Source organism: Aegilops tauschii, chromosome 2, assembly GCF_002575655.3.
Source record: "Aegilops tauschii subsp. strangulata cultivar AL8/78 chromosome 2, Aet v6.0, whole genome shotgun sequence".
Classification (NCBI taxonomy): Eukaryota; Viridiplantae; Streptophyta; class Magnoliopsida; order Poales; family Poaceae; genus Aegilops; species Aegilops tauschii.
Genome location: NC_053036.3, coordinates 22,264,093 through 22,276,195, shown reverse-complemented (window position 1 = coordinate 22,276,195; position 12,103 = coordinate 22,264,093). Strand labels below are relative to the sequence as shown.

Below are 12,103 nucleotides of genomic sequence, written 5' to 3'. Positions count from 1 at the left end.
TCTGTTTCCTCTCATGAAATGCAATTATATTTCAAAGTGATAACGATATATGTTCTGCCTTATCACACCATTTCATGAGGTTAGGAAGCAATTAACATTATTTCATGAGTTTTGCATGTATTGATATACTCCCCTCGTCCGAAAAAGCTTGTTTCGCAAATGGATGTCTCTAGCACAAGTTAGTGCTTTTTTTTTACGGAAGAACCTTGTATTCCATTACAAATTTAGACTGGGCGAATCGCCAGCTACAGAGTTTACAACAAACTCAGGGAAATAGCCTAGCCAAGTTTCATATTCACCATCTCCTAATCTTACACCATCTGCTGCTAGGCTGTGAGCTGCTACATTACAAGATCTTGGACAAACACTAACATTTACATCATCAAAAGCCACATTCAACTGAAATTTTATTTCCTGAAACACGGCACCTAAAGTCGACAAGTCATACTCCTCGCTTGAGATCGCCTGCTTCAACACCACGGAGTCTGTTTCAAATATCACACGATTACATCCCATTTGTGTAGTAGTGCTGATTGCATATAGCATGGCCAGGGCTTCGGTGTGGAGAGCATTGGATACATGTTCCAGATTTCCTGCTCCTGCTGCCATAAGCACAACACTGTCATTTCTGACAGTAAAACCCCATCCACCAGACAAAGATGATTCATGAAAAGCACCATCAGTATTTATTTTGAGGATCCCACTTGGGGGAGGAGACCAACATATGATAGAATCTTGTTTCTGGGTGCTGCTCTGCTTCTTATGGTTCCTGCATTCAAACACATGGTAGTTGATAGAAGCAATTATATCATCTAGAGATTTCATCTGATCTCCGGCATTGGCCTTATTTCTCTCATGCCACCACACCCAGAACAGAATACACACCTTCATGCGATCTTCCTCGGTCAGGCGAAATATCTCATCGAACATACTTATTGGGTCACTGCTTTTAGAAGTTTCTCTCTGATTTCTTCCATTTGGGCTAGCCACTAAAGCCTCCTCACTTTCTTGCATTTCAGAAAGCAGTGCCCCCCATCCTCATCGTATCTTTTACAAACTGGACATCTAGTATCCACTTCCATACCTCTATTCCTCAGTTTCATTCTTAAAGGTAAGCTGTATGTTGCCATAAGCCATAGGAAGTGCAAAATTTTATTCGGGAGAGGTAAGGCCCATATTTTCTTCCATTCAAAATTAGTTGTTTCTCCTCTGCTTGCAGAGCTAGATGGCTGGCCATATCTTGATTCCCTTTCTGCACAATCTACTGCTACTTTGTATGCCGACTTCACAGAAAAAATCCCTTTCTTGTCAAAGTGCCAAGCCACACAGTCCTTTGTATGCTCATAAATGGAGATTTGTAGGATTATCTTAGCATCTTCTGCATTGAAAGTTTGGCACACTAGGTCTTTGTCCCAACCATTAGTTATTGGATCAATAAGTTCCGCCACCCTTGTGACTAAATTTCGTCCTTGCAGTGTGGTAACTCTTCTGGTGATGCCTCTTGGAAGCCAAGGGTCTTTCCAAATATTAATATTTCTTCCATCTCCGACTCGCCAAGTTATGCCTTTCTTTAAGAGTTGTACACCTTTCAAAATATTGCGCCGTGCATAAGACATCCCATTTTGTGGCGTTGCTTCAATTATGCTTCGGCCGGGATGATATTTCGCTTCAAGTGCTCGTGCACAGATAGAGGAAGGGTTTTGCAGTAGCCGCCATCCTTGTCTTGCAAGCATGGCCATATTAAAAGAGTGCAGGTCTCTGAATCCCAAACCTCCCACTCTCTTTGGTTTAGATAGTTTCTCCCAACTTGTCCAGTGGATTTTATTGACCTTATCCATATGGCTCCACCAAAGTCTGCATATTACGGAACTAAGGTCATCACATAAGGACTTGGTTAGGTCGAAACAAGCCATTGCATATACTAGGATTGCCTGTGCTACTGCCTTGATTAAGATCTCTTTTCCCGCTTTCGATAATAACTTCTCTTTCCAACCTTGGATTCTCTTCCACACTTTTTCCTTTATATACTGGAAAGCACTTGATTTTGCCTTTCCAATGTAAGGTGGCAATCCAAGATATCTCACTTTTATCCCTTCTGTGGGTAAGCGAATTATTGTTGAGCAATTGATAGAATTGAGCATAGTTATGAGAATATATAGGTATGATCATGTATATAGGCATCACGTCGGTGAGAAGTAGACCGACTCCTGCCTGCATCTACTACTATTACTCCACACATCGACCGTTATCCAGCATGCATCTAGAGTATTAAGTTCATAAGAACAGAGTGATGCTTTAAGCAAGATGACATGATGTAGAGGGATAAACTCATGCAATATAATATAAACCCCATCTTTTTATCCTCGATGGCAACAATACAATACATGCCTTGCTGCCCCTGCTGTCACTGGGAAAGGACACCGCAAGATTGAACCTAAAGCTAAGCACTTCTCCCGTTGCAAGAAAGATCAATCTAGTAGGCCAAACCAAACTGATAATTCGAAGAGACTTGCAAAGATAACCAATCATACATAAAAGAATTCAGAGGGGATTCAAATATTGTTCATAGATAAACTTGATCATAAACCCACAGTTCATCGGATCTCGACAAACACACCGCAAAAGAAGAGTTATATCAAATAGATCTCCAAGACAATCAATGAAAACTTTGTATTGAGATCCAAAGAGAGAGAAGAAGTCATCTTGATAATAACTATGGACCCGAAGGTCTAAGGTAAAGTACTCACACATCATCGGAGAGGCTATGGTGTTGATGTAGAAGCCCTCCGTGATCAATGCCCCCTCGGCGGAGCGCCGGGAAAGGCCCCAAGATGGGATCTCACGGGTACAGAAGGTTGCGGCGGTGGAAATAGGGTTTTGGCTTCGTATATGATGTTTCCAGGGTATATGGGTATATATAGGAGGAAGAAGTACGTCGGTGGAGCAACGAGGGGCCCACGAGGGTGGACGGCTTGCCCATGGGGGGTAGGCGCGCCCCCTACCTCGCGGCTTCCTCGTCTGTTGCTTGACGTCCACTCCCAGTTCCGTTTGGGCTCCGTTTGATATTCTTTTTCTGCGAAATACTGAAATAGGCAAAAAAACAGCAATTTGGGTTGGGCCTCCGGTTAATAGGTTAGTCCCAAAAATAATATAAAAGTGTATAATAAAGCCCATTAAACATCCAAAACAGAATATAATATAGCATGGAACAATCAAAAATTATAGATACGTTGGAGACGTATCAAGCATCCCCAAGCATAATTCCTGCTCGTCCTCGAGTAAGTAAATGATAAAAACAGAATTTTTGATGTGGAATGCTGCCTAGCATAATTTTCAATGTAACCCTCTTAATTGTGGTATGAATATTCAGATCCGAAAGATTCAAGATACAAGTTTAATATTGACATAAAAGTAATAATAATTTAAGCATACTAACTAAGCAATTATGTCTTCTTAAAATAACATGGCCAAAGAAAGTTCATCCCTACAAAATCATATAGTTTGTTCATGCTCCATTTTTGTCACACAAGAATGCTCTCATCATGCACAACCCCGATGACAAGCCAAGCAATTGTTTCATACTCTTGTAATCTCAAACTTTTTTCAACTTTCACGCAATACATGAGCGTCAGCCATGGATATAGCACTATGGGTGGAATATAATATAAAAATGGGTGTTATGTGGAGAAGACAAAAAAGGAGAAAGTCTCACATCAACGCGGCTAATCAACGGGCTATGGAGATGCCCGTCAATTGATGTTAATGTGAGGAGTAGGGATTGTCATGCAACAGATGCACTAGAGCTATAAATGTATGAAAACTCAACAAAAGAAACTAAGTGGGTGTGCATCCAACTTGCTTGCTCACGAAGACCTAGGGCATTTGAGGAAGCCCATTGTTGGAATATACAAGACAAGTTCTGTAACGAAAAATTCCCACTAGTATATGAAAGTGACAAATCAAGAGACTATCTATCATAAGGATCATGGTGCTACTTTGAAGCACAAGTATGGAAAAAGATAGTAGCATTGCGAAAGTCATCGTTTCATCCCGAGCTCATATCCTCCGGCATGAACAGTAAAATCGAAAAAAAATCGAAAATAATTCAGAAAATTCCAATTTTTTTGAGAGAAACATTGACAAAAGTTCTAAGTGCCTGCAAAAATTCATCATGAAATTACATTCCTGTAAGGCGTGGCAAAAAAAACAAATTCAGTGCTCCAAAATGCGTTTGAAAGTAGCTTTTTCATAGTACTATTTTTGTTTTTTTTTGCCACGCCTTCTAGGAATGTGATTTCATGACGAATTTTTGCAGGCACTTAGAACTTTTGTCAATGTTTCTCTCAAAAAAATTTGGAATTTTTGGAATTTTTTTGATTTAGTTTTGATTTTACTGTTCACCCGAGCTCATTTGAGCTCGGGAGCAGATTAGCCGCGTCCGTAGCGTTGCCCCTTTTTTTGGCCTTTTTTGGGACAATGCTCTATGAATGATGATCATCACACTTCTATTTCTCTACCTACTAATAAAGCAAGGTGCGTTTCACCAATTTTTTCATCCGTTCACCGCTGAAAATAATTTTTTTTCCCTATCCGAGGTGGAACAAAATTTATATCTGTTTGTGTGCTCGAAAAAGAATTTTCGTATGTGGGCCGCACGCTATGGCCCAGCAAAGCCAGCCCACGTATTCTTCTGCCCACGCACTTGGGAAAATTGTATTTTCCACACAGGGCGAGAAATAGTTGAGTTTCCCACAGGACAACCAATATTGGCCGAAAATATTTTTTTTATATCCGAGGTGGTACTAAATTTTTGTGGTCCAGCTGCTAGAAAAGAAAACAAAAGAGTTTTGTCCAGAATTTCGTACATGGGCCGCACGCGCTAAGGCCCAGAAAAGCCCCACATTTATACCCTGCGCACGCTGCTGGAGAAACTTATTTGTCGCACAGAGCCACATATAGTTGGAGCTTCCCATCTGTCGCCCAATGTTGGGCCGGCCCATTTCCGTTTTTTCTGTGTATTTTCTTCAGTTTTCAATTTCCCTTCCAAGATATATTTTCCTTTTTGATAAATTTATTTTCTTAATTTTCCCAAATTTCGTTTCTTGTAATACTTTTCATTAAATCTTAGAATTTCAAAATTTTGTTCCAATTTTCGAAATTATTGGGAACTTTAAATTTATATTTTCGTTCATTATTTTCTCGAAATTAAAAAAATGTTCGCATTTTAAAAAAAGCCAAAATTTTTCAAGACATACAAAATAAATTTCATTTTAAAAATAATAGTAATTCGAAAAATATTTTTTTGAAATATTTACAAGTTCAAAATAATGTTCGTGATAAAAAACACATTTCTCAAAATGGTTTTGAAAGTTCAAAACAAGTTCCATTTACAAAAATGTTTCACAAATTCGAAAAATGTCCGTTTCTCCGCCTTAAAAATGGTCTTGTTTTCAAATAATGTTTGTGAATTTTGAAAAATCTTCCTATTTCAAGTTTTTTTGCCTTTTCCAGAAATTAACGCTTTTTCCAAAGTAAAATGCTGATATGTTTTTAAAAAAATCAGGAGGTCACCACAACCTCGATAAGGAGGTGGACCTGAATGGAAAAAAGGCATGAGTTGTGTAGTGGCCGTCACTCGGACCAACCCCACTACTATCACTAGTAGAAAAAGGGGCTTTTGTCCCGGTTGGTAAGGCCCTTTAGTCCCAGTTTTTGAACCGGGACTAAAGGGTCGTTACTAATGCCTCTCCCCTTTAGTCCCGGTTCTTACACAAACCGGGACTAAAGGCCGCGGCCACGTGGAGCTCCACCTTTAGTCCTGGATGGTGTTACCAACCGGGACTAACGGAAATTTTATGATTGTTTTTGAATTTTTTTGAATTTTTTTTGATTTTTTTTATTTTCAAATTTCTTAATTATTTTAACCTCTAATCTCTAATCATCACCCCTCATCACTGCTCAATTTATCCTCTAATCTCTAATCACCCCTCATCATTCCAAATCATCTAACTTCCCGAACGGTCACCCATCTTCCCGAACGGTCACCCATCCTCCTACTCCCCCAGCCTGAGCACGCTTAACTTCCGGGTTCTATTCTCCCTTGTTTCCAAGTCTACACTTGTTGTTTTCCTGACAATAGTAAGATGTCAATCCTATTAACCCTCAGGAATTTTGCTTGAGCATGAAGTGACACATTTCACTGTTTGAGTTTGAAACTATTGTTTTAAAAAACAAATTATTTAGTAACACTAATATTTCTTGAATAATTAGTTTGACCATTGTTTGACCACAGTTTGACCAGATTTGACCAAAATTCAAAATAACTGAAATAATTATTTAGTAACACTAATATTCTAGAATAATTAGTTTGACCATTGTTTTACCACAGTTTTAAAAAATTTCGATTTTTTCCACTCTAGATCTTAAAAGCCCCGTAACTTTTTTTCTGTTAGGTTTTTGAGGATTTTGAAAATGTATAACCAAGTTCCCCTATTTAATTCGGATTTAACTTTTCGAATAGATGATTTTTCATATAAAAAACTTTTTCATCCGAGTTCGTATGCAAAAGCTATGCCCATTTTTACAAATTCCAGAGAGATTTTGCAAATAAAGTCAAAATTCATATTTGTTAATTTTCCCAACAACTAGACCACATATCACATTTTCTCAATATGTTAAAAGCTCGTAGACAATGGATAATTATGTCATGCAATAGTTATAACCTAGGGTGACACAGAAATAACTCCAATTCATCAATATAATGTAGGCATGTATTCCATATATAGTCATACGTGCTTATGGAAAAGAACTTGCATGACATCTTTTGTCCTACCTTCCCGTGGCAGCGGGGTCCTAATGAATATTCAGGGATATTAAGGCCTCTTTTTAATAGAGAACCGGAACAAAGCATTAGCACTTAGTGAATACATGAACTCCTCAAACTACAGTAATCACCCGAAAGAATCCCAATTATTGTCACCTTGGGGTATGCGGATCATAACTCGTAATAGGTGTCTACAACTTGCAAGATCGGATCAAGAACACAAATATATTCATGAAAACATAATAGGTTCAGATCTGAAATCATGGCACTCGGGCCCTAGTGACAAGCATTAAGCATAGCAAAGTCATAGCAACATCAATGTCAGAACATAGTGGATACTATGGATCAAACCCTAACAAAACTAACTCAATTACAGGATAAACCTCATCCAACCCATCACCGTCCAGCAAGCCTGCGATGGAATTACTCACGCACGGCGGTGAGCATCATGAAATTGGTGATGGAGGAAGGTTGGTGCTAATGATGGCGATGAATCCCCCTCTCCGGAGCCTCGAACGGACTCCAGATCAGCCCTCCCGATGAAGAACAGGAGGTGACGGCGGCTTTGCATCGTAAAACGCAATGAATCCTTCTCTTTGATTTTTCTCTCCCCAAATAGGGTTATATGGAGTTGGAGTTCAGGTCGGAGGAGGTCCAGGGGACCCACAAGCCAGGGGGCAAGCCCAGGGGGGTAGGGCGCGCCCCTACCCTTGTGGTCACCTGGTGGGTCCCCTCTGGTTGATTCTTTAGCTAGTATTTTTTATTTATTCCAAAAATATTCTCTGTAAATTTTTAAGTCAATCCAAGAAATCTTATTTCTGCACAAAAATAACACCATGGCAATTATGTTGAAAACAGCGTCAGTCTGGGTTAGTTCCATTCAAATCATGCAAATTAGAGTCCAAAACAGGGCAAAGAGTTTGGAAAAGTAGATACGATGGAGACATATCAACTCTCCCAAGCTTAACCCATTGCTTGTCCTCAAGCAATTCAGTTGATAAACTGAAAGTGACAAAGAACAACTTTTACAAACTCTGTTTGATCTTGTTGTTGCAAATAAGTATAGCCATCATTCAGGTTTTCAGCAAAGAATATGAACTAACCATATTCACAATAACATTTAGGTCTCACATTTACTCATATCAATGGTGGCATCCTGCCAGCGCCATCAGGGCCGGATCTATATTGGGCGGGGCCCTTGGCCAAGTAAATGGTATGGGCCCTAAGTCTAATGTATATGTACACATATCTAAAAATAAACATATATGTATGTAGTTTTGCTTATAAAATAGTAAATGTAACATCAAACCACACATTGTAGTCTTAAAATATAACAAGTAGTATTTGCCGCGAATTTGATTACCTTAAATAAAAAATAATTCCAATGAGTCCAATGACAATAATGCGTCAATGCTTCATAAAAAAGCTTCTCCGGGCATTTCTAGATGCAAAATCATTGATTATAATCTCAAGATCAATTTTATCCAAGATATCCTTCTCAATGCAACATGTAGCCAAGCCATTCAATCTGTCTTGTAACATAGTTGACCTCAAACAATTCTTCAATAGTTTCAGTTTAGAGAAACTTCTTTCAGCTGAGGCTACAGTCACAGGTATAGTCAAGAGGATCCGATAGGCAACTGATACATTTGGATAGCAATTTGCAGCGGTAACAAAACTGAAGAATCTCAAGTGCTGACATCAAAGCATCTGGCAAGGTTAGTTGCAATACTTTTAACTCGGAGAAAAAATCATCAAGATCAACATCTCGCGACTTCTTATGAGTAAAAGCTTTTGCAAAAGTGGTGCATGATTTGCGTAGACTACTTTCATCCAAAGACTTCAGATTATTTGAGTTGAATAAGAAACCAAACAAATCTTCAAATGCCTTCAGCTGATCAAATCGACTAGACAATGAAGCAATTGCGGTGTCAACAATGACAAGAAAGTATGTAACTCTGAAGGATTCAATAGCTGACAGTTGTAGATCTTCATCTTCATCACTGATTTCATCAAAATGCTTCTTCCTTCTACTTTTACGTTTTGTACGAAATTGGGGCTCTATGCCCATATCCAACGCAATGGCTTTGGCACTTTCAATACTAGAATTGAAGCCTTCATCTCTATACTTCTGAAAATATGACTTGACCCCATCAATGTGTTTTAGAGTAGCATCGATGCACACCATTTTTTCTTGTAACATTTTGCTCACCATATTAATAGAAAATAGTATGTCATGCCAAATAATCATACCAACTAAAGTCTCAAATTGCCCAAGTGCTTTGAACAAAGATTGAGCATCACTTACTGTAGCTGGATCATTATCCTCCCTAGCAGTCTTCTCCAACTCCTTCAAAGCTGATCTTACTTGGGAAGTTTGGTACCTTATAGGTTGCACACTCTTTATTCGGCTCTCCCAACGAGTATCAAACAAAGGTTTGAGAGTCAGACCTGGAACATTATCAAGCAAAATCTTCCACCTTTTAGTAGAACGTGCAAACAGTACATATATACGCTGGATAATACCGAAGAATGAAATGGCATGTTCGCAAGATTTTGCCATATCACAAAGAGTGAGATTCAAACTATGACATGCACATGGCATATATAATGCTTTGGGATTAACTTCAAGCAAGCGATTCTGAACACCTTGATTTTTTCCCTGCATGTTAGAACCATTGTCATAACCTTGCCCTCTTACATCAGCAACGTCCAGATCAAGAGAGTCCAATGTATCCATCAACACATTAAAAAGCCCTAATCCTAATGTATCATGAACCTTTAAAAACTCTAGGAAAAACTCCTCGACTCTTGGAATGTTACTTGACATATTCACATAATGCACAATTAGCTTCATTTGTTCTTCATGGCTCACATCTGGAGTACAGTCCAATATAACAGAGAAATACTTGGCATCCTTGATGGTCTTTAAGATAAACTTTTTGACGGAATCAGCAAGAAGTAAGATCAACTCATCCTGAATACCATGGCCAAGATAATGATGATGTATTTCCTTGTTTTGAATGCGCCTAATATGTTCTTGCATCACCGGATCAAATTCAACAATCATTTCAACTGAGCCCAAAAAATTGCCATTATTATGTTCAAATAGCTTCTCATTTGTTCCTCGAAATCCCAAATTACGTTTTGCAAGAAACTTCACTAAAGAAACTATCCTGAGCAATACCTGTCTCCAACGCTCTTTTTCCTTTGCAACCTTCTGCTGCATCTCATCATCAATTGTTTTGTTTCTGCTTAACCTCAACCTTAGTTCATTCCATGTATTCATGTTGGTAAAGTGTTCAACACTAACCTCATGTTCTTTGAGTCTTGCACTAATACGTCTCCAGTCCCTCAATCCATCAGATGCTAGCAATGACCTGTTCTGATTTGATTTGAATAACTTGCAACAAAAACAATAAACTTTGTCAACCTCTTTAGAGTAAACCAACCACTCTCTGTGAATAACCTCTTCATTAGCTAACTTTCTGGTGTAGTGAAAATATGAGAAATGTCTACCCTCATCATCCTTTGGGAACACCAGATCCATTTCTCTCACAGGCCCCTTTTCAATTAGAATATCCTGTTTGCTGTTGTCAAGATTATCCCATGTTCTAGGATCGTATAGAGATAACAGAGAATCAACCTGCTCATCAATATTCGGAGCATCGGGTGAAGGCTGCAAATTTTCCTCCTCCGTATTGTCCTTATTAACATCAAGACCTACATTTAAATTTAAGAAATTATAATTAGTTACTAACTTACTTCTGCAAAAAATTGAAGGTATTTAATTACTTACCCTGGCCCGAGGACTGTTCATTGACCTCATGATCAACATTTGAATCATGATCATCATCTTGATCATGTTCAGATTCTTCAATTTGATTATCATTATTGACATCAACACTACTTGTTGCCGGAAAATACATTTTTAGAGCCCCTTTTTGTGATTCAGCAAGTGCAAGATCCCTTTTACATTTTTTCCTTTTCGCACAACCGGATTTATGTTTCGGTGCCATATCACCTAAAATAATGAAGTAATCAACAACATTACATAAAGAATTAAACATTGAGCTCTCCTGTTACTATTATACGCGTCATCTAAAGAAAAAAGATAGGAAAAAAGCCCCATATTAACTATACCAGAGAAGGGCGATCAGAGATTCGGAGACACCGGAGCGATCGTCGGAGCCTCGGAGTGTCGGAGACAGGGGCGATAGGACTTAGGAGCCAGAGCCCAGAGGCAAGCGCAGGCCCTGGCGATCGAATCCTGGTTCCTGGATCGGAGATTCGGAGGCTGGACGCGATCGCCGATCGGCGACTCGGCGAAGATGACCGATGACGCTGGAGTCTGGACTCTAGATACGAGGACCAGTCCAGCCTCGAGGAGTCGACTCGTCGCGACTCGCGATCCGTCGCGACCTCCGCTCCTGTCGAGGCGTCGAGCGCCTACGTGCTGGACTGCTGGGCCGGCCGGCCGGGCCAAGGCTTCTATTTTTTTAGATGTATAGTAATATATATATATATATATATATATATATATATATATATATATATATATATATATATATATATATATATATATATATATATATATATATATATAAGGGTATACAAAATTATGGGCCCCCTTTAGATATGGGCCCCTGGCCGCCGCACCAGGCCGCATAGGCCCAGATCCGGCCCTGAGCGCCATGACTGTTTTCCATTGTATCTGAAAACAAATTGGGGTAAGGAAAGGGGCAGGGTGATATATATTAGCGAAATGAATACTTGGATGGACGAGATAAAGAACACATACCAGACGACACGGTCATGCATGAAGCTTCTCACCTCAGTGAAGGAGGCACTCCGACGAGCATTGGATTTTGGTGTGGTTCCACGGTTTAGTGAGGCCGAGAGGAACAACACAAGTAGCATTATGTGAACAAGATTCAATGGATGGAGGCGAGTCCTAGTTTTAGCAGCGAAATGGTTATGGGAAGTATTAATTAGGTTCCATTTTTTTCATCGCTGTAACTTATCCTATGTTATTTACTTTTAGAAAATGTCAAGACACAATTTTTTTTTCTTTTATGATAGCGTGGCAGGTACACAAGCGTGCCTTTCCCACAAAGGATTGAGAGTTGTACTAGAATTCAGAATAGAGAACTGGAAGAGAGGAAGAGATGTAAGTCCCTACAAGCTGATTTCGATTCACGTTAAACCAATACTAGATGCGCGCTGCTACGCATCGGCCGGTGGATCGTGAGCTGTTGGATCTGATTGATTGAGCGATCG

At 39.3% G+C, this 12,103-nt stretch overlaps 2 protein-coding genes across 2 annotated transcripts; both read right to left on the bottom strand.

Moving 5' to 3' along the window:
• Positions 1 to 216: 216 nt before the first annotated feature.
• Positions 217 to 1,014, bottom strand: LOC141040643 (uncharacterized). The gene has a single exon (XM_073506761.1). The coding sequence runs from the start codon at positions 1,012 to 1,014 to the stop codon at positions 217 to 219; it is 798 nt and encodes a 265-aa protein (XP_073362862.1).
• Positions 1,015 to 8,414: 7,400 nt separating this feature from the next.
• LOC109733188 (uncharacterized) lies at positions 8,415 to 10,752 on the bottom strand. The gene is made up of 3 exons (XM_073506760.1): positions 10,623 to 10,752; positions 9,919 to 10,546; positions 8,415 to 9,777 (listed from the first exon to the last, which is right to left on the bottom strand). Exons 1-3 carry the CDS (start codon positions 10,750 to 10,752, stop codon positions 8,415 to 8,417), a joined length of 2,121 nt encoding a protein of 706 aa, XP_073362861.1.
• Positions 10,753 to 12,103: the final 1,351 nt, after the last annotated feature.

Coding starts and splice junctions, on each gene's coding strand:
- LOC141040643 (XM_073506761.1), bottom strand. CDS start 1,014: ATGCAAGAAAGTGAGGAGGCTTTAGTGGCTAGCCCAAATGGAAGAAAT.
- LOC109733188 (XM_073506760.1), bottom strand. CDS start 10,752: ATGTATTTTCCGGCAACAAGTAGTGTTGATGTCAATAATGATAATCAA. Junction 10,547..10,622: donor TGAACAGTCCTCGGGCCAGG/GTAAGTAATTAA, acceptor ATTTAAATGTAG/GTCTTGATGTTAATAAGGAC. Junction 9,778..9,918: donor AAGCTATTTGAACATAATAA/TGGCAATTTTTT, acceptor CTTACTTCTTGC/TGATTCCGTCAAAAAGTTTA.